Genomic DNA, 20,715 nt, shown 5'->3' with positions numbered 1-20,715 from the left:
CCCCATTCCTTCCTCTCCCCCTCCTCTCCACAACTTTCGCTCTTCTCGCCTCCGTCTCCTTACCAGCTATGAACCCTTGCGGCGCCATCGCCGCTCGAAGTCCCTCCTCGAGCTCATACTGCTCAGCAAAAAGGGAGGAGGAGAACATGCGTGTGAGAACAGGACGAGCATAAGGAGGAAAAGGATGAGAACAAAGAAGGCGAGAACAGGACGAGCACGAGCACGAGCACGAGCACGAGCACGAGGAGAAGGAGAAGGAGGAAGGAGGAGGAGAGCACCTGGTCGATTCCTTTCCCGACGAAGAAAAGCTTCGAGGCTAAACCAGCCCGAGCAGCGCTCTCTGCTACCGAGACTGAGTCCGCCAGGGCCGAGTGAGGAAGCTGCGAGCACCAGCAGGACTGATGAGCGCATGCGAGATACAGCGATGAGGAGAACAGAAAGAATAGAAGATGAGAAGAATAGCAGGAGGAGAAGCAGAGGCAGCAGCAGCAGCAGAAGCAGAAGCAAGCAAGCAAGCTAGAAGATAGAGCACCTTTGATTCACTTGTTATCAGCTCAATCTTGATGTCATCCTTGATAGCACTAATGGAGACCGTTCTGGTTAAAATCAAACTCATTTCCTTCCTCTCTCCATCCATCCTTCTCTCCCTCCCTCCCTCCCTCCCTCCCTCCCTCCTTCCCTCCCTCTTCAAATCTTTTTTCGAATCCAACTCCTGCTACTAGCGCTTCTCCCTCCCTCTCTTCCACTGCCAACATCGATCGCTGCTTCATGTCTCCTCCTCTCCTATTCAGCGCTCTCTCCTCCTACAAAGCACTCTGCCTTCCCTCCTCTGCCTTCCCTGCTCTCACCTCAAGTGCGGTTTCTCAAACGAGCTTGCGTACGTCGCAACGTCCTCTGGAAGATCCTCATACGAAACCGAGAGGAAACCTTTGATCTCCTCCACCCTCCCCTCCAGCAGCACGCGATCGATCCACTCCCTTGCCCTCGACCAGATCACTCCCCCCTCCTCCTGTACGCATGCCGTCTGATACGTTTGATCGTGACCCTCAAGGTTTACTATCTGCACCAGCCTTTCGTAGCCGTCGTCGTCGCATGCCCCGCACGGAAGCTTGTCCTGCGATCGGTCCCTCTCCGCCTCCATCAGCCTCGACCACCCCATCCTCCCTCCTGTCTCCGCTTCCATCAACCGGATTCCCTCGTTCAACCTCCTCGCCGCGACCTTGACCTGCTCTAGAACAAGCCTCCGATCCTCCTCCTGCAGCTTGTCCAGCTTGTTGAGCAGGAGAGTGTCGGCGTTTCTGACCTGCACGCTAGCCTTGCTGAGCTTGTTGAGAGGGACTGGCTCTGCCAGCTGCTGCTCTATCCTCCCCGCATCGGCAACGCACACGACGCGGTCAAGGCGGAAGGAGGAGACAATCACGGGGTCAACGCACAGCAACCGGATGAAGGGCCTGGGATCGGCCAGTCCGGTGCTCTCGATGATGAGGTGGGAGTATCCTGCTGTAGCCATGTGAGGGATCCTCTCCACCAGCTCCCTCGTCAGGTCCCCGTCCGGGCTGCAGCAGATGCAACCGCTCCCGAAGTCGAAGACCTGGCAGAAGTGAGCGAGTCGAGGGTCCGAGGGCAACATGTCGGAGGGGATGGGGGGCTGAGAGTCCAGCCCGAAGGACTTTGCATGCTGGTGGATGCAAACGATGCAACGAGCGTCTTGAGGGAGCGACGAGAGCAGCGACCTGACCAGCGATGTCTTGCCGCTGCCCGTCATGCCGGTAACGAGACAGCATGAAACTCTCCTGTCCTCCTCAGCGTCCGTTGGCATGCCGTGCCCAACACACCCGACTCCACACGCCATGGCTGCAAGACTAGCCGGGGACTTGTGCTGATGGCACTCCCAGAGCCTGCTATTTCACATTAATCACATGCACATGGTAATAGCTGTTGTTTCCCATCCCTTGAACATCGAATTTACGTGAACACTGAAAAGTTACAATCAGCTACTATCATCATCTCATCGCTATCATCATCTCATCGCTATCATCATCTCATCGCTATCATCATCTCATCGCTAGCATCATCTCATCGCTATCATCATCTCATCGCTATCATCATCTCATCGCTATCATCATCTCATCGCTATCATCATCTCATCGCTATCATCATCTCATCGCTATCATCATCTCATCGCTAGCATCATCTCATCGCTAGCATCATCTCATCGCTATCATCATCTCATCGCTATCATCATCTCATCGCTATCATCATCTCATCGCTATCATCATCTCATCGCTATTATCATCTCATCGCTATCATCATCTCATCGCTATCATCATCTCATCGCTAGCATCATCTCATCGCTATCATCATCTCATCGCTAGCATCATCTCATCGCTATCATCATCTCATCGCTATCATCATCTCATCGCTATTATCATCTCATCGCTATCATCATCTCATCGCTATCATCATCTCATCGCTATCATCATCTCATCGCTATCATCATCTCATCGCTATCATCATCTCATCGCTATCATCATCTCATCGCTATCATCATCTCATCGCTATTATCATCTCATCGCTATCATCATCTCATCGCTATCATCATCTCATCGCTAGCATCATCTCATCGCTATCATCATCTCATCGCTATCATCAATCGTCTGTTTTCATCTTCGTCTGAGCCAGCTTTTTCCAAGATCACCGTAGTTAAAAATGCTGCCCGGGCCGGGACTCCGGCTTTGGCCGCCGCACACTGAGTCGGAGCCGGCCGGGCCGCGCCCCTGGCCGGCCCGGGGACGCGGCGGGCCCGCCGGCCGGGCCGGGCGGATGATCGGATGACGGATGATCGGATGGCCGGGCGAGTCCGTACGGTACATCTGTTAGCAATTATTTCACTTTATTATTGAATCGTTTGGAGATTGATCAATCGAAGTAAAGCGCCCTTCTCGAAGCTTAATCAGCACAACTTAGTGACTTGTCGGCCGGTAGATGATCTTATTGAAAGATCACGAGGGCCGGAGCTTGATAGCATCTCAGAGGCGCGGCCAGGGCCGGCGCCCCGGGACGGTTATTTACACTCGGAGGCTTGTGACGGCATGATAGCGCATAGGCGACCATAAGGCTTCTCAAACCGAAGAATCAGGTGCTGGTGTTTTATCCTCCTGCCAAACTTCGTTAGTGCTCCACCACAGTGGATTCTGATTCTGTCACCGTCGAGCGCATGTTGCAATTAGACAAATCTTGCTTTTCACTCGATGCCATCGGATCCAGCGTGCGTTGCTACAGCAGCAGAGTCATCTCAGCACGATATTGCAAGCAGAATCGTCAAATCTTACCCTGGACTGGACATCCCGGAAAGAGTAACCTCCCCTGCTGTAGAAGGAGTATGTTCCCCACGCCCACAATCCAAGCACAATATGCCCCGCCGTTATGAAGCCGAGCGAGAAGACTCCAAATGAGATAAAACCGGCGGAAAAGAAGCCAAAGCTGACGAATCCCGTGGACACAAGACCTAGCGAGCCGACGAGTCACCGAGCAGTCGACAACAAACATCATTTATCTCACCAATGGAGAAGATTCCAAAGCTAACTGAAGATCCGCAAGTAAAAACACCTGTACTGACCGTGCCCGCACTGAAGTATCCTGAGCTTGATTGCCCTGAAGAGAACATACGATTCGTTGACGTCGCATTTGCCTCTGAGTTACTCGAGTGCGTCGATCCGCCCACAATCCCGCCAACAAAGAATAAAAGCATGACAACAAATGACGTGAGGAGAAGCACTTTGATCCAAACAGAGGGATAGCGTGCCTTGACAGCAGGGCCGGATGGGGATGATGGAGGCTCCGCTTTTTTCGTGTCACCTGGATGGGCAACGGTTTCTTTCCCCTGGTTATCCTCATACTTCAATGCCGAAGAAGGGAAAGGCGTCTTGGTCGGATTCTCAGTTGGCTCTTCCTCAAAGTAACGATTCTTCTGCTCGCCCACTGTCGTATGAGCAGGAGAATCAAACCCCTGCGTGTGCACAGGCGTCGAGAACTGGAAAGGGTGCTCGTTTGTCGCTGCCTTGGGGGTTCTCCCTCCTCTCCTCCTCCTCCCTTCTGGCTTTGTTGGGGTAAGTCCAACAACTTCGCTTCCAACCTCCAACTTCGATCTCGGGCTGTGCACTTGCAGCTCGGACACATCAGCCCTCCCATTCACCGAGCTTGTTTCGTTGTTTGACATCACAGAGTATCCCTTACAAGTTTGTCCTTGGGCTCAAGCAATCCCGCAAGCTCTACTCAGATCATGATCCTGTTACACTTGTTGTCAAGATAAGTCATGGCAACATGAGCTCTACGTAATGAACTGTGGTTGAGGGGCAAGGGTAGCACATGATGGGACGGGCGATGAACAAGGTAGACAATGAAATAGGCACATATTTGAGATAAAAATGTCGAGCTTTTGACTGAAATGAGAATGTAGGTCATCGATTGACATTGGGGTTGAAACCAGGAAAGTGGCATCGTTGAGAAAGACAGAGGAGCGCTACAAGTGAAACTGAGCGAGAATATCTGCAGGATACAAGAAATGCACAGCGTTCATCAAGAAGAATGCGGCTCTCAAATCTGTTCTAATTTCTCGCATCATCTCTTCCGTCTCCTTCCCCATCTCTCCTCCCCTTCCTTCCCATCCCTCCCTTTCCCTCGCCTGTTCGTGCATAACAACCTGAATGGCGCCATTTGCAACTGTATACAGCCACCCCTACCCCCTACACAGTCGCTATTTGCCGCCTACCCGTCAGGACTCTACCCCCTACCCCCCTTATGGAGATAATTATTTCCACTCTAGCTTTTGGAGCAATAAAAAATAGATATTTTTCTGATATCAATATTTATTTGTACCAGATGGAAGCAAAATTGTAAACTTTGCCATATATATTTGTCAGAGTTTACAAATCTTTCACCCCACCAGCATTCAAATTCGAATTCAGGGATACCCACCTTCCTTCAGCGACCCCACATACATAGTACCCTCCACATGACCTCATTTTACCCCACCCTTTCCCTTCCTTTCACTACCTCAACCCGCATAATCAAAATCAACTTCACCACCACCCCTCTTATTCCTTACCAAGTTCGGTACCACTTTTGAACCCCCACCCCCCTATTAGGCAATCAAAAATCTCAAGTGTACCCCTCCAACCTCTCTCCGTACGAATTTGTACCCCTACCTCTACCACTACCATCCTTGTACAAGGATACCACTACCATCCTTGTACAAGTCGTGACCACCGGTCCACACACCCTCAAGTCAAACTTGAAAACCTGTGCCAGCCTAGAGGCTGTTTTTCCCGCCAAACCGTGAGATCGCCGGGACCGGTTCCGGGACCGGACCGTACTTGCCGCGCCGGGCGAGTCACCGTAGTGAGCGCGGCCCGGCCACCGAGTCCGAGGGGCCGGGGCCGGGGGCCGCCCCCACTGCCACTGGCCGCCCGGCCGCCCGGCAGCCCTCCGCCTCGGACCGTAGCGGCCGGACTCCGGGACCGCCAGTGACAGTGCCGCTGTGCGCGGCCGCCCGGCCGCACCCGGCACCGTAATCCCGGCGATTAGTCGGATTCGGATTATCATGGGGCCCGGGCGGCGGGCCCGGGGGCGGCGCCGGATCACCCGACTGTCACAGAGTCACGCCAGGCCTCGCCGGCCCGCACTGCCGCACTCAGATGGCACCGTCACACTGGCACTGCGCCGGCCCGCTGCGGCCCGGGCCGCTGAGCGGCCGGGCCCCGGGCCCGGGGGGCCGGCGGGCTAGGCAAAGTAGACGGCGCCGGGCCGAGCCGCGAGCCGGGCCGCCGGGCTCCGACGGAGGAGGCTCTCAGCCTTTCCTGGCACTCCGACGAGGCTCACCGGCGGTCGGGTCGGCGGGCCGCCCCGCCGTGACACTCAGTGACTGAGGGCGGCGCTTGCCACTTGCCACCGTTCAACGGTTGTCAGGCAAGTTCACTGAGTCAGTGCCCCGGGCCGGCCGCAACCGTTGAACGGCGCCGTCCCGCCACCGGCGGGCCCGGTCCGACGTAGTCGAGTAGAGATCGCCGACTAGTGGCGGGCGGCCGGGCTGCAGAGTCACACGGTGCCCGGCCCCCGGGGGCCGGCTGACGGCGGACGTCCGGAACCGTCCGTAAAGTGCCCGAACGGCCATTGAAACCCAGTTCCGTTTTAACTTTGAATGATCTGCGAATATCTCGAAGTTGAGGAGGAATTTTGAAATCAAATTGAAGCTCTTCAAAATCATGTACTCCGAGCCGCCCCCCGGGACGCCAACTACAATTTAAAAGCTAAGTTAAAAAAATAGTCCATCCGTTTTCTCGTGCTGCCCCGTGTCGTCCTTGGTGACAGAGTTACCCGGTGCTTTACGAAAGGTCAGGAGATGGACCTGCACTCTTTTACTTAGAGACAGACCTATCAAATCGTTTGCCTCAAGAGCTCAGAAACTCACTAGTAAATTTGCAGAGTAACTTCAATTCCTTTCACCACCGCTGACTCCACTGGTTTAGTTTTTATATTGGACCGGCGCGGCACTGGTCTCCAAGCGTTGCAGCTTGACCGGAGGGTGTGTGATAATGGGATCCGTGAACAACCTTCAAGGAGTCGAGGCCCGAGGCTGACCTCCAAAACTCTCACTTTCAGGAAAAGAGATATTTCGATTCTTTACTTAAGTTTTTTTCTGGTACCTTACGGCTCTGAGGACGTGAGACAAATATCCTGCAGGTCCTAGGGACTTTTCTAGCAGCTGTTTGAAAGATGTGGTTTGGTCCTAGCATGTCTTTGAATTCAGTACCAGTACTGTTATAAAGAGGTCCTAGAAAGACAAGAGACCCCAACGAAAGTCGCAATCTCGAAATTGGAGGCGGTATCCGTGTCACAAGGGTACATTGACAATGGTAAAGTTGGCAGTCATCAACCCCATTCCCTGCACAAAACAACCGAGATCCATTCAAATATACCTTTATTTCGCCTTAATTAAAACTCTTTAAGTCACATCCAGGTTATTCTGCTTGGTCACCCTGCGCCAACTTTTGAATTAAAAGGAAGATTTGGTCGTGAGGGGGTCGCTGCCTTGTTTCAGCCCTACCCTGTTGGTGTAACACGCTCCTTGAACTCTGCACCACCCCCGTTAGCACCCCGACTGACCCCCATGAATATCACGGGACCTTACAGCAAATGTTCAGATGAGGGGGTAGGGGTGGTGGGTTAACGCGGCGGAGTCCAGGGCCGTGAAGGGGAGAGAGGTCGCCAAGCAAGAGGAAGGAGCGGAGGAAAAGAGCTCGAGGTGCGACGAGAGGAAAGAGGAGGAGAAAACAAGTTGAGAGCGCGAGGGCAAGAGGATCAGTGCAAGCAATGTCCTTCTTCTCCTCCTGAGACGACCTATCTCCAGCAAGAAGCATGCAGTCGCAGTCACATCAAACAACCGGAACTTTTGCATCTGGGCGCTCTGGTATCAGCATGACCCCGATCTTGAATCAGAACCACTCCAACATCTGGCCAATGCAGCAGGACCAGACCCAGCAAGCAAACAATCCCATCAGTTGGTGCAGCAGTGCCAACTCAATCCATCCCCAGCTCTCGGGCCTGATGAACGCTGGCGGTTCAACGATTCAGCTCAATAACTTTTCGCTTCACTCAGGACAGAACGCGCTGAAAGATTACAAGACGGTAGGGCTGAGCCCAACAGGCTCCTCCACCTGTCTAGGACTGCCTTTTGTTCCCATGTCCAATGGCTCTAGCCTCCTTGCTACGAACCTCAACGTCAACCAGAGCAGCCCCAAGAATTCCGCGCAAGCCCTCGTTCAGAACCAGATCCTGCTCTCCAACATTGCTGCATTGATGAAGCGCGCTCAAGACAATGTGCAGCTGTCTCCATCCAACGCATCCATCTCCTCGGCGAAATTCCCCTCCTTACCCAACACCAACTTCGTTCAGCAAGGTGAACAACGTACGATGGGACTCCCAGTGCCCCCGAGCTCCCAGGCATGCAACTTCTCAACCATGGTTGATGTCAAGCACCAGATCCCCGCCTCAGCGCCTCTGCAGGGAACTGACGTGAACGGGTACGACAAGAAGAACGATGCTGCTGGCGACACGAAGATGGCACGGGCACGGGAGAAGCAAGGGAACAAGTGGCAGAAGGAAGCTGCTTCTCACAGATCGAGATCATTGTCGTTCTCACATGTCGGGCAAGCTAATCAGGTCATCTCTTTCCGATACTTCCTAGAGGAGGAGCAGAAGAAGGGAGTCCTGAAGCTCGACATGCTCGCTGGTTCGGATGTGAAAGCGGAGCCGGGAGAGGAGCCCGGGGAGCGAGAGAACCCTCTTGGGATCAGAAAGATGGAAATCTACGATGTTGACAGGTGGTGGGAGGACGTCAAAATGTGGTTCGAGGACGACCCTGAGAAATTCTGCCTGCGCGCTTTCTTCATGATGCTCCGGCGGCTGGGTCTGAAACCCTTCAACAAGGCTCCTGCTCCAGCTAACTCTGGGCTCGACTACGGGCTGAGGTGAGAATTACCGTCTATCTCTCGTTCTTTCTCGTCCTGACTTGCGCTGCTCTGTCTTGCAGGAATCGAACGGCTCGGCGCCATGGATATCAGTACGACCCTGAGGTGTACGAGCGATACTGTCAAAGCCGTAAGGCGATCCTCAAGAGACGGCAAGCTGCGCTTGAGAAGCCTGTCAAGTCAGAAGGTTGCTCTTCTGACAACTCCTGAACATTGGAATGAAGCTAGGAAGTGTACCATGTGATCTTGTAAATTTTGTTGAGTTGTAAAGGAGAAGCTTTAAACTCCCTTCATCTGCTCCTTTGCAGTCTTTTCGCTGGGCTTGACGGCCGCTAGCGCCTTACCTTGACTGTCCTCTACCTTACGTGGACCACCATAGGAGGCTTTCTCAAAGTCGTCCTCTGAAAACTCCTGCGCTGCTGTGCGGACGGCACCTACATCACCGGTCACGCCCGGACAGACGGAAAGGAGCTCACGAGAGTGGAGGAAGCGAATCTCGTCGCCATGAGAGATGGACAAGGCACGGGGCCCCCAGCCGAGGAAGATGAAGCCGTTTCCAAGGAGAAAGAGGACAGACTAGTCACGCCAGTCAAGAACAGAATTGCACAGGAAGGGAAGAAGGGCAGCAAGAGCAGCAACTGCAACGGAGAGGAGCAGCTCGACGGCGGGCGGAGGGGAGCAGGAGGAGGTGACATGTAGAGGACCTTGAGTACTTTGTTCTTGAAGACGACGCACTTCTGCTCGCCAAACATCTTCTCATACACCACCCAACGGCCAAGCTCGATGCTCCGGTCTGTGCCAGGGGTCATGGCGGCAGGGATCTCAAGGGCTCGAGACTTGCTGCAGGGAGGAGGAGGTCCTGGAGCGTCTTCTGCATGTTCGTGCTGACGACAGAGAAGTGAGAGGAGGAGCGCGAAGAGACTGGACCCACCCCTTGTGCTTCAACAGCCTCTCGAGCACCTGCTCTAACGGTGTCAGTCTCACCGCCAGGACCGGAGGGAGGGACCTTGGGCGCCCTCGTCTCGTTGTGAGGATAGAATCCCTGGGAGTACCGAGTGGATGGAGACAGGAGGAGATAGGAGCATGAGTCACGGACGCGCGGCGAGTGGGAGCAAGGCACCTGTACGACCTTGGAAGAGCTGAAGCAGTACATGACTGGCGCTCCGACACGCTGGGTGAACCTGATCCACCCGACGTTGTCCTCCCTTGGTCAGGGCGTCAACAGCAGCCATGGTGGAGGAGCAGTTGCAGCTGCAGTTGCAAGAGCACGTGCAGTTGCAGGGGCAGTTGAAGGAGAAGGGGCAGGGGCAGGGGCAGGGGCAGGAGCAGGAGCAGGAGCAGGAGCAGGAGCAGGAGCAGGAGCAGGAGCAGGAGCAGGAGCAGGAGCACCAGATCTCGATCAGCAGGAGCAGGAGCAGGAGCAGGAGCACCAGATCTCGATCACAGTATGGAAGAAGGAGTGATGCAACACCTGCGTAGCTTTCAGACCTCCTCGAGGTGTTGGGACGTACCGTGTAGTTGTTGTTGCGGGGGTAGTCGGGGTCAGGGTCTGAAGGAGGGATGCCTTGCCCTCTCTTTGAGGCCATAACTGAGAGCTGGAACCCCGCGAGAGCACGCACCTCGTATAGCCAAACGTTCTCGGGGAGGAGCATGGGGAAAGATCCCCGACGATTCTCCTCTTGGACTAGGAACCATCATCTCCTTGTGACTGAGTGGGAAGAGGAGGAGGGTTGTTTTACCGAAACATTGCTGAACAGTTCTCATCTGCTGCTTCTCCCATTCCGTGCTCTCTATCTCCTGCATGAGACGTAAGCATCTCTCCCCGAGGACAAGACGCACCCCCTACCTCAGCGACGGGCGATTCAGATCTCTCTTCCTCCTGATCCAAGTCTCCCTTGTGCTCCGACTGCAACACCATCAACACGCACTCAAACTCTCACAGTCGCACACTTTGAACTCGTCTCTCCTCAACAACTCTGACAGCTCCTCCAGCGAGTAGTTCGCTGACTGACAAGACCGTCACCGGCATCACAAACTTCACTCGTCAAGCCACCAGCTCCTTCAAATGGTCTTCATAATCCATCCTGACGACTCTTGTGACCGTACAGCAGGTAGCAATCATGCTCACCCAAGTATCTGCTTGAATGTCTCGGTTTCATCCTGCTCATTTCTGTCATGGTGGGGCACGGGCATGTAGCTGACAACCTGCTCTTCTCTAGCTGGACTTGAGCTCTCACTTGTTCCTCGCAGACCCTTCAGAGGCACGAGCTTTGATGGAATCTTGAGGATCAAGTGAGGACGGCAGGCAGGAAGACACTCAGTCTTACCCTTCCTCTCTTCTTTTTCAGCTGGGGAGTCGCCGCGAGCTCAAGAGGAGTCGACGAGTTGGTGTCAAGAGATCGTTTCAGCTGATGGCTGGGGGTGCCTGCCGACCTCGTCCCGGCAAAGATGCAGAGCAGGAGGAGGATGCAGAAAGAGCTAGACCTGCGCTCCCGATGGAGTCGAGCCATGGCAGGGATCAGGGGGCACGTGACTCTTGGTGGAGTGTTGCATGCTACGTGCCTTCACTGTTACCTCTGCTGTCTCGAGCCTCCACTCCTGCTCCGACCCTCGCTGAGCCGTGGCTCCGCAAGTTCAGCATCCTTGAATGGCCTGAAAGATATCTAATCAAACCTCCTCTTCCTCCCTCTATTCCTCCCTCTCCTTCTTCCTCTCCTCCTCCCTCTCCTCTCCCTCTCCTCCATCCTCCCTTCTTTCCTCTTGGCCATTGTGCCCACTGATGCCCTCATCGCTGCAACGAATCCTTCGAATGAATTCCACCGTCCGATTCTACTTTCTTGCTCTCCTCCTCGCTCCTCCTTTCTGCTGCTCTCTCTCCTTCTCCTCTGCTCTCTGTCCCTCACCTTATCCCCTCCATCTCTTCCCTCCCCTCCTCTTCTCTCCTCCATCCCTCCTCTCCGCCTCCTCCTCGTCTCTCTACGTCGCATTGCGACTGCTCGCCCATGGCAGCCGCTGCCGTGGGCCGCTGCCTTGAAAAAAAGAGCTGAGGCGGACTTGTGTTCTTCGCGACAAAGTCGGTCATGTAGAAGAGGAGCGAGGGAGAGGAGAGGATAGGGGAGAGGGGAGCAGAGCAGAGGGGAGCAGAGCAGAGCAGAGGGGAGCAGAGCAGAGCAGAGCAGAGCAGAGCAGAGCAAAGCAGAGCAGAGCAGAGGGGAGCAGAGCAGAGGGGAGCAGAGCAGAGCAGAGCATAGCAGAGCAGAGCAGAGCAGAGCAGAGCAGAGCAGAGCAGAGCAGAGCAGAGCAGAGCAGAGGGGAGCAGAGCAGAGCAGAGCAGAGCAGAGCAGAGCAGAGCAGAGCAGAGCAGAGCAGTGAGAAGGAAACAGAGGAAGGTGCAGAGAGGAGAGGATAGGGGAGAGCAGAGCAGAGCAGAGGAGAGAGCAGAGCAGAGGGGAGGGGAGGAGAGGAGAGGAGAGGAGAGGATGGAAGAGAGGAGAGAAGAGCAGCGAGGAAGGGACGGGGAATCATGGCAACAATATCAGAGCTCGTCGTTATGTGAAAGGATTGAAATGCATTATGCAGAGGATCTGGAGCCCTTTGATAAAGCATGAAGGACCCGACAGCCGCCGTCTCTTCAATCGTCAAACTCTTCGAGCTTGTGAGTTCGGATATCCTCTCCCTTTCCGCCACATGAATCCCCTCCTTCCTCTTCTTTCCCTCTGTCCTCTCCTCTCCCCACTCCTGCCATGTCCTCTCCCCACTCCTGCCATGTCCTCTCTTCTATCCACTCCTGTCACCTCCGCCCCCACCCCTTCCCGTCTTTTACCCTCCCCTCCCCATTCCTCTTCTTGAGTGTCCTCTTCGCTGCCTTCATTCTTTTCCCCACGTGACATCGAACTCTCCAGTACATCGGAAACAAATCTTGTTTGAGCACGAGACAACGTGAAATCTTAAGAGATGTTGTCCTCCGGTTGTTCACGCTACAAAAAGTCACTTTGACCTTCACCAAAGGAGAGTTGCGCAAGGTGAAGAAAGTGAAAAGGAGGATGGTGATGATGGTTGAGAGGGGGGAAATTTCAAATTATGGTTGTTACAATGCCGTATCACGATCACGATCACGATCACGATCATGATAGTGGTGTTGGTGGTGATAGGGATGACAACGACGATGACTGGGATGGTTGTGATGATCTGATGATGATCTGATGATGATCTGATGATGATCAAGATGGAGATCGATCACTGACAAGGTGTGCAGGATCTCAGTTCGCCGCGAGGAGAGCTGGGTCCAGGGTATCTCTCAAAGCTGATGAAAGCAACGCGAGCAGCCTTAGGAGAGGACTTACACTGGAGCTTGCGGGAGACTTCAATGCAGGACTTCTTGCAAGGTTCTTGATACTGCTCTCCCTCCTTGCCAGCTAGTGACGCTGTGAGATGTAGAGGATGCAGATGAGAAGCAAGGGTTCGAGATTGTCGTCCTGGTTGTCGAACGAGGTGATATCATCTCACCCCTCTCCCTGTCTTGCTCTTCCCTGCGTCGTGTGGAGGATCGCGGGCTGTGCTGACGCCATAAACCCCCTGCTCCAGGTCGCTGGTCGGTGTCGGACGAATCGGTTGAGAAGCTGCTCGCCCTGCTGAGACATCCCTCATCGAGATCGAAACTCTCTGTGACGCTTCTTCTCCTCCTCACCCCTTCGTGACGCGGCTGGCGCGCAGGTGTTGGTCTGCTTTCCGGATCGTGAGGAGAGCAGGTTGGGGGAGGAGATGGAGCTGTTTGACCTGCAGGTCTGCTGAGATACCACAAGGGATGTAACGTGACTAGTGATGTTTGCAGTGCTTTCATGCGGCACAACACATGCAAGGCTGCTATGCGCCATGGAAAAGCGTCAGGTTGCGATGATGTTTTACGGCTTTTGGTGTGATGGAGTTGGCGCTCAGGGACGAGCTGGAATGGAAGGTGACCAAGCGCGGGTGTCTGCACTCCCCTGGCAAGGGTTCTCCTTATGCTGGAAGAGTTCTCCTGCCTGAAAGGTGCGAGGATGGAGAGAAGAAGAGACAGCAGGACAGCCGTCGGGATGGAGGAGAGGGAGAAGGAGGGAGGAAGAGGGGGATGGAGAGGACGAGGACGAGGACGAGGACGCAACAAGTCCCCTTACGGTCCCCTCAGGTTTGACGATCGCGTCAAAATCCTGTCGGCCCTGTTGGAGCTGAGGTACCTCAAGTCAACGACCTGGCGAAGTTTGTCCGAGTGGCTAGCGACTTTGACAGCCGAGCTGATACCCCAGCTGAAGACCCTGTGCGATGTGGACGAGGTGGGAACTGTGATGTCCTGCGGGCGTGAGGAGGTGAAGAATGTGCAGGAGGAAGGCTTCATCGTGTGGAAGGAGGAGGAGTCGCTACGGACCTTCGGGTCTGCCCTGACGTGCTGCTTCTTCCTATCCCTGATCCTCCTCCTCCAGACTCGCTGTGGAAGAGTTTAGCACGGGAAGCCTCTCGTTCGATCCCACGACCTTCGATCGCTTGTGTGCTGGTGGCGTCGGGTCGGCAGAGGTGGGGGAGGGGAGCAGGTCGAGGGTCGTTGAACTGAGTTCTTCTTCACAGGCTCTTGTCTGCCGCATGTCCAGACTTGGTGTCGTTGACATGACAGCTGTCCTCGATGTCCTCCCTCCCGGCGACCACCCGCTCTTCGCAGCGTCAGGCTACAACATGCGGCTGGTGGGGATGGCGCAGCAACGAGACAGAGAGGAGGGGATGCGAGAGCTCGTCCTCCTCCTCCTCCCAGCTGTCTTGGATGCTCTCAATGACGTCTGCCTCGAAGACTTCATCCTCTCTTCCGACTTCGCTTCTCCTCGCCTTGTCCACGAGCCGCTGAGGGTCTGGCACGAGCTGTGGAACGAGCTGGGCCGACATGTTTGCGGCTTGACTGAGCTGGGGGACAAGGCGATTCTTGGGGAGACGCTAACGCTGTTGAGAAGCACCTTGTCCGACGTTTACTTCTTCCACTTCCATCAAGACTTGGAGAGCGACGAGCTGCCGATGGTGACGTGGCACGTCAACGTCAACAAACCGACGAGATCTGCCGCTATCGCCTCCCCCCCTGACGTCTCTTCCCCCGAGTCGCCGTCCGAGCCGCGGGCAAGGGGGGGAGGCTTGAGACCTTCCTTGGGCCCTGGTAGGAGCGACAAGTTCGGCTCTTGCTGCGTGCTCTGTCTTGAGATCTGTTGCAGGCCCTGATGCTGCTGCTCACGATGCTAAGGAGCAGCGAACAGAGGCGACGAGCTTCCTGTCTTACCTCAAGGAGCAAGAGGCTGCGTTCACAGCATGGCGATCGGAACGAAGATACGCGGAGAGTGTGGAGCAAGGGATCAAGCAATCGGTGCAGGCTAGCTCAGAGAAACTGGAGTCTCTGAGAACGACAGGCTGGACGAGTTTCATCTCTTTCCTCGGGACGTTGGCCACATCCACCTCGAATAAGGACGACGAGGGGCAGGGGAACAAGCGGGAAGAAGTGAAGAGAAGAGCAGGTACAGCGAGAGGAGTAGGAGGAGGATGGGGAGGGAAAGAAAAAGAAGGAGCAGGAGGGGGAAGAGGACTCTGAAAACTTTGTCTCAGACGTTGGAAGGATGTCAACGCCGGTGAGGAAGAGGAAGGTGGAGGAAAAGCCCTGCGAGCACGCTGGCCGTCAGACCACCAGGGTCAAGTCACAACCTCCTCCTCAGCACTATCGTAGGGCAGCAGGAACGTCAGCGGGAGCCTGACGCTTCTGCTGCAGGTTCAGTCCTTGGCATCGTCATCGCCGTGAAGATCCTGCGAGGGTCGGAGCTGCACGTCGAAGTCGTGCGGGTGGTGCCGGGAACGTCGGCAGGACTGATGGGAGAGATAGCGATCGGAGACAAGATCATGCAGATCGAGGGGAGGCGAATCGAGGAGATCTGCGGGGGCAAGCATGTGTCGATGAGTCAAGCCGTCAAGACTGTGAAGCAGGTGAAGCAGTGATGGAGATTAGGAGGAGAAGGAAAAATGTTTCGGGGGATGGAAGTGAACATGATCAAGGGGGAGGGGGAGGAGATGGAGACGGAGATGGAGATGGAGATGATTGGTATGACGATGACGACGCAGTTTCTATACCTCGATCGCGACAGAACTCATCTAGAAATTCTCACCTCCGACGGGTAAACTTGACATGTAAGAGCTCTCGACTCATCCCAGACCCCAGCCGCGAACGATCCATCGCCATCCCCCGCCGCCCTCCCCTCATCCCCGCCATCATGAGCAGGCAGCATGGGGAGTTCGGCATCCTGTTGGGAGCCAAGGACGATCGGGTGTACGTGCGGGGGGTAAGAACAAGAGGGACTGGAGCTCGAGAACGTGCTGACGCGGCCTTCAGGTCCGGGTGGGGAGCTGCGCATTCTTGAAAGGGATGCGGAGTGGGGTGGAGGTCAGAGCGATCAACGGGAGGAAGAGCGAGGCAGCAGCTGTGAAGGAGTACAACGCGATGAACAAGGGTGAGCTAGGAGATCTCTTGCTGCGCCTTGATGACATCAAGTCACGTCAGGACTTGTTGGGTACAGGATGCGAATCGAGGTCAGACCTTGGAAGGACTGGGATGCAGAGGAGGAGCAGGAGGAGGAGGAGGAGCAGGAGCAGCAGCGCTTTGAGCTGATTCGATCTGTAGTCTTGCAGCAAGAGCAGATAGAAATCGCCGCCGATGCACCAGAGGTCGGGAGCAAGCAGAAGTCTTACCAGAGACAACCTCAGGAGGAGGGAGCGGAGGAGGAGTTGGGGGGCTGGGAGGGGAACGAGGAGAAAATGAATGGACCTGGCGGTTCACAGCAACAATACTCGAGGATCAATCAAATTGATGGTGGAAGCATTGAACGTGGAACAGGCAACCGTGGAGCAGAGACTCCTAATGAAAGAGGAGGAGGAGGAGCAGGAGGAGGAGCAGGAGGAGGTGTAAGAGAGGTAGCAGGTGAAACACAATTTGAGGAAGGAACAGCTTGGAGGACAAAGGAAGCATCCAAGAACACCATAGCACGAGAGCAGATCGAGCGAGATGAAGATGATGATGACAGCAAGCAGGGGGGGGCTGGTCCAACAGGAGGGAACAGAGGCGGGGGAGGAAGAAGTGACGACTCGCGACGAGCAGGCGAGAAGCAGGAGAGAGAGCGGACATCAGACGTAAATCACGAGACAGGAGGAGGAAGAGCAGGAGAAAGCGGGGGTCATCGAGAAGTGACAGCAGCACCAGCAGCCATCACAGCACGAGGCTCTGGGGTAGCAGGCTCAGCTCCAGGAGGTCACGGCAAGGACCAGAGACCCGCCGCCGGGAGGGGGGAAGGCAGCATGCAAGCGGCAGGGCAGGCGGAGGGGAGGGGGAGACAAGGGGCAGGAGCCGAGGCCAAGACAGATGGAGGAGGGAGCAAGAGAGGAGCTCAACAAGAGAGCGCAGGAAGAGGTGCAGGCGGAGCAGACGCCAAGGTGGGAGGATCCAGGCAGAGCGAGCAGGGCGGGTCTGCTGGGAGAGGAGGGGGCAGGAGCTGGGGGGGTGCCAGCGACGACTTGGGACGAGCAGGCGAGGAGCAGAGGGAGAGGAAATGGCAATCAGACGTCAACGAGACAAGAGAACACGGAGGAGGAAGAGGGGGCAGAGAAAGAGAGACAGGAGGAGGGGTTCAACGAGGAGGAGGAACAAGAGGAGGAGGAGGGGGCAGAGAAAAAGAGACAGGATGGGGGGGGAGAGGAGGAGGAGGAGGTTCGAAAGGAGGGAGCAGAGGAACTGCAAAAGAAGACTCGGAACGGGCAGGCGAGCAGGGAGACCGTCTAGCAGAAGTCAACGACGATACAGCCGGAAGAGGAGGAGAAGGAGGCGGAGGCGGAGGTGGAGGTGCAGGAGGAGGAGGAGGAGGAGGAGGGAGCGAAAGAGGAGAGGGGGGAAGAAACGATCTCATGACAAGTGACATCAGAGAAGAACGAGGGGGTCGACGAGAGGCAACAGCAGGCAGCATGCAAGCGGCAGGGCAGGCGGAGGGGAGGGGTGGACAAGGGGCAGGAGCCGAGGCCAAGACAGATGGAGGAGAGAGCACGAGAGGAGCTCAGCAAGAGAGCGCAGGAAGAGGTGCATGCGCTGTTCCAACAGGATCAGCTCGAGACAGAAGTGAAACAGCATGGTGTGATTTCATTATGTTCGTCCTATGATAGCCTACCTGACTATTCCTGAAGCCCCTCTGCCGGTATTGAGACCTTGCCGGGTAGATCAGGTGGCTCCACTTGCTGAGATCCTGCAGCTGACGTTTGTGTCAGGGAGCTCTAGGAACGAGCGTGCGAGCCTGTCTCCTCCCTCTGTCTGACTCGATCGCAGGATATGAGTTCTGCTCTCGTGGGAGCGGAGCCTCAGATCAAGAAGCCGGGAAGCAACAGCGAAGAAGGGTAGGCTCATTTCCCGCCCCTCTTCCTCCTCCCCCTCGTCTCCCTCTGCCGCCGCCTCCTTCTCCTCCTCCTCCTGCTCAGTCTCCTCTCGCAGGTCTACATCGACTCGAGCTCCGAGGACGAGGCTCCTGACACAGACCTTCAAAAAGCTCATGAGGAGATGAACATGGTCGACTGGTGTTCGTTCCGAGTGAGGAGTCGCGTGTCCTCAAAGATGCATCGCTCCTACAGCAACGGTGAGGCTAATGCTTGTCAGTGCCCGTCGCCTCCTCCTCCTCCTTGCTGGCGTCTTGATGATCCTAACGCAGATGTCGCCGCTGCACACAAGATCGACTTCGACAGACACCCGCTCTGCTACCTCGCCGAGCGAGGACCGAGTGGAGGGGAGAGGCTGTAAGGAGGAGCCTCCACCAATGGATTGTAACAGATTGAGTTGTAAGAAGGAGAAGCATCACTGCCAAGTACTGCTGACTTGTCTTAATTTACACTGCGACTGTACATTGTGCTGGGTAGTTGCACTTAATCTTACAGATGGATGGGACGATACAAAGCTCGTCGCCCTGCAGCGCAGTGAGAGCAAGGAAAGGATCGACTAGCAAGTGAGAGTAAGGAAAGGGATCGCATACCGGCTGCAGCACGTTGTTGCTGATTCCGGAATTCACTTGCAGGATCTGACTGAGCGTCATGTAGAACCTGCGTGCAAGCAGGTCGAAGTAATCGCCGGGCATGACCCGGTAAACGACTCCCACGTTGATGGGAAGCGACTGGTTCAGACGAGCATCCGCGTTCGTCATGTCCTCCAGCCCCATCGGGTTCGCCATCCTCAGGTTCGATACCGTCGTCCCGTAAAGTGCCGCGACATCGCTCAGGCTCTGCGATGGCGCGACGCAGTATCGGCAAGTGGTCGTCATGAGGACGAGGTCCAACCTGTCGTAATACTTGTAGACTCTATTCGTTACCTCCTCGTTGGTCAGAAACACTGTCACTGCAACCTTTCCCCGGAAATCTGAAACCAGCGAAGTGGAATTCCAACCAAACTTGTAACACACGTAGTTCCCTTGCGAATCTGAGCGTGTCAGCGCGAAGCCTGGAGGTGGGCGCTTGGTGGGATCCATATACATGTACAATGAAGAACTACAGTCAGAGCATGAGGAGTTGTAAGCACAGATCTTGTAGGTCTCGGAGCATGCCGGATCTCCTGGAAAGAACGACAAGATCGAGTTGTTGAACATGCCGCCCTGCTGGTAGTCTGAAGCTGAGCAGACAGAGGCTGAAGGACAGCCGAAGTGAAGGTTGGGCCATGCCGAGCAGCTGGAGGACAGTCAGACAAGCAGCATTCGAGATGAAGGATGAGTTATGACCAACATGGAAAGAAAGGTGATCTATCAGAATCTACAGAAAGGTCGCGTGATGTTTGGCAACGTGGCGATATGAGGAGAGTGAGATGGTCATTTGCAAGTGAGGACGGGAGGAGCGGAGCCGCAAGTCCACCTGCATGCCAGCAGCATCAGCTGCAGCTGTAAGAGCCACGGCATGGCGCCGGTCGGGGGGTAAGAGCCGCGCTACTGGTAGCAACGAGCCCGCCTCATTTATGGTCCGGCGGCCTATGAGGCACTTGGATCGGACGCCCTGCACCGTCGCCGTACGGTCACGCCGCCCGGCCGTCACCGGTGCCGCCACAGTCACCCCGGCGCCCGGCCAGTGAGCGGCCCCGGCGCGGCCCCGGCCCACTGGGCCAGCTTGGGCTCAGCTGGGGCCACGCGGCCCGGCCGGTGGCACGGCAGTCACAGAACCGGTTAAACCGGTGCTACTCAGTCGGACTCCGCTCAGTGGCTCCGGCCCGCCGCCCGGGACTCTCAGTCATCATGCGGCCGCATGCCACCGTGCCACGGTGAGTCCAAGGCCACTGCCGGCACACTCAGTGACTAGCGACAGGCTGATTGGGTCTGGTCCGATCCCCCGCCGGCCGCACGGGCGGCACGGCCCCGCAACGCCGGCCAATGCCGCGACAGGCCCTCGGAGGCTCGGAGCCCGGCACTGCTAGTCACGGTCGCGGTCCGACCGGGCCGGGCCTCAGTCAGTAGTCACCGCTGCAGGTTGATCACAGGTCACGGCCACAGTCACGGTCGGACCGATCGGACGGTCGGACCGTGCGATCCGATCGGACTCCAGGACGGCCCCGCCCGGCGGCCGCCAACAATGCCACTGACTTGAACAATGCCAACTTTATTGCCAACTTTTACTGAAAGTTAAGTTAAGACCAACAATCATGAATGCCACTGAACTTGAAGCCTGCCGGGGGCCGGCTGGTGGCCGTCAGACGGTAGGCCCGGGTACTACTAGGCTTTGACGGTCGTTTACTCAAAGTTAAGTTAAAAATCAGTTGACGGTAGTTCTTTACTGAAAGTCTTTAGTCAATTCAATTGAAGCATGTACCCACCCCCTCGTCACGTGGTGCAGCGAGAGTCTGAAGGACCCCTCCATTTTACCTGATTACTACCGCCGGAGTGCGGCGATATAGACTACCCCTACCCTTAGAAAATACCCCAACGGGGTATGAGGGGTTGGCCCTACTGGAACAGGCAAGTTGCTACGGACGTTGAAAGGAGGAAGGCAGACGTTGAAGCAGAGAGAGGGAGAGAAAGAGGGAGAGAAAGAGGGAGAGGGAGAGGGAGAGGGAGAGGGAGAGGGAGGAGGGGAGAGGCGGAGGAGGCGATAGAGGGAGAGGGAGAGGGAGAGGGGTACGGGTAGGGGAGAGGTC

General features: G+C 55.8%; 6 protein-coding genes across 6 annotated transcripts; 2 read left to right on the top strand and 4 right to left on the bottom strand.

The window, feature by feature from the left end:
* Window positions 1–63: 63 nt before the first annotated feature.
* Window positions 64–1,852, bottom strand: GUITHDRAFT_141127 (hypothetical protein; the record flags this gene model as incomplete). The annotated part of the gene is made up of 4 exons (XM_005829659.1): window positions 64–118; window positions 279–380; window positions 533–596; window positions 849–1,852. Coding segments are annotated over 4 exons (1,225 nt in total), but the record flags the coding sequence as incomplete, so codon positions are not given.
* Window positions 1,853–3,171: 1,319 nt separating this feature from the next.
* On the bottom strand, window positions 3,172–4,219 carry GUITHDRAFT_141126 (hypothetical protein; the record flags this gene model as incomplete). The annotated part of the gene is made up of 3 exons (XM_005829658.1): window positions 3,172–3,276; window positions 3,333–3,508; window positions 3,562–4,219. The coding sequence occupies 3 exons, from the start codon at window positions 4,217–4,219 to the stop codon at window positions 3,172–3,174; spliced, it is 939 nt and encodes a 312-aa protein (XP_005829715.1).
* A 3,043-nt stretch (window positions 4,220–7,262) lies between these two features.
* GUITHDRAFT_164088 (hypothetical protein) lies at window positions 7,263–8,817 on the top strand. The gene is made up of 2 exons (XM_005829657.1): window positions 7,263–8,528; window positions 8,591–8,817. Exons 1-2 carry the CDS (start codon window positions 7,417–7,419, stop codon window positions 8,736–8,738), a joined length of 1,260 nt encoding a protein of 419 aa, XP_005829714.1. The 5' UTR covers window positions 7,263–7,416; the 3' UTR covers window positions 8,739–8,817.
* GUITHDRAFT_111405 (hypothetical protein) lies at window positions 8,808–11,169 on the bottom strand (the record flags this gene model as incomplete). Its single annotated transcript, XM_005829656.1, has 13 exons — window positions 8,808–8,962; window positions 9,005–9,104; window positions 9,242–9,412; window positions 9,460–9,570; window positions 9,649–9,733; window positions 9,959–9,999; window positions 10,040–10,212; window positions 10,268–10,325; window positions 10,375–10,434; window positions 10,479–10,535; window positions 10,734–10,808; window positions 10,856–10,953; window positions 11,103–11,169. The coding sequence occupies 13 exons, from the start codon at window positions 11,167–11,169 to the stop codon at window positions 8,808–8,810; spliced, it is 1,251 nt and encodes a 416-aa protein (XP_005829713.1).
* Window positions 11,170–12,894: 1,725 nt separating this feature from the next.
* On the top strand, window positions 12,895–18,351 carry GUITHDRAFT_111404 (hypothetical protein; the record flags this gene model as incomplete). The annotated part of the gene is made up of 21 exons (XM_005829655.1): window positions 12,895–12,913; window positions 12,966–13,019; window positions 13,113–13,192; window positions 13,242–13,263; window positions 13,311–13,410; window positions 13,464–13,556; window positions 13,693–13,935; window positions 13,985–14,075; window positions 14,127–14,697; window positions 14,753–15,049; window positions 15,138–15,251; window positions 15,298–15,509; window positions 15,645–15,697; window positions 15,742–15,862; window positions 15,913–16,030; window positions 16,081–16,389; window positions 17,492–17,695; window positions 17,829–17,846; window positions 17,887–17,954; window positions 18,049–18,190; window positions 18,263–18,351. The coding sequence occupies 21 exons, from the start codon at window positions 12,895–12,897 to the stop codon at window positions 18,349–18,351; spliced, it is 3,018 nt and encodes a 1,005-aa protein (XP_005829712.1).
* Window positions 18,352–18,436: 85 nt separating this feature from the next.
* GUITHDRAFT_164087 (hypothetical protein) lies at window positions 18,437–19,518 on the bottom strand (the record flags this gene model as incomplete). Its single annotated transcript, XM_005829654.1, has 3 exons — window positions 19,446–19,518; window positions 18,581–19,265; window positions 18,437–18,514 (listed from the first exon to the last, which is right to left on the bottom strand). Exons 1-3 carry the CDS (start codon window positions 19,487–19,489, stop codon window positions 18,437–18,439), a joined length of 807 nt encoding a protein of 268 aa, XP_005829711.1. The 5' UTR covers window positions 19,490–19,518.
* Window positions 19,519–20,715: the final 1,197 nt, after the last annotated feature.

This window comes from Guillardia theta, assembly GCF_000315625.1.
Source record: "Guillardia theta CCMP2712 unplaced genomic scaffold GUITHscaffold_51, whole genome shotgun sequence".
In the NCBI taxonomy this organism is placed as follows: domain Eukaryota; class Cryptophyceae; order Pyrenomonadales; family Geminigeraceae; genus Guillardia; species Guillardia theta.
Note: the sequence above shows the minus strand (reverse complement) of the source record. Positions and strands in the feature narration are given on the sequence as shown.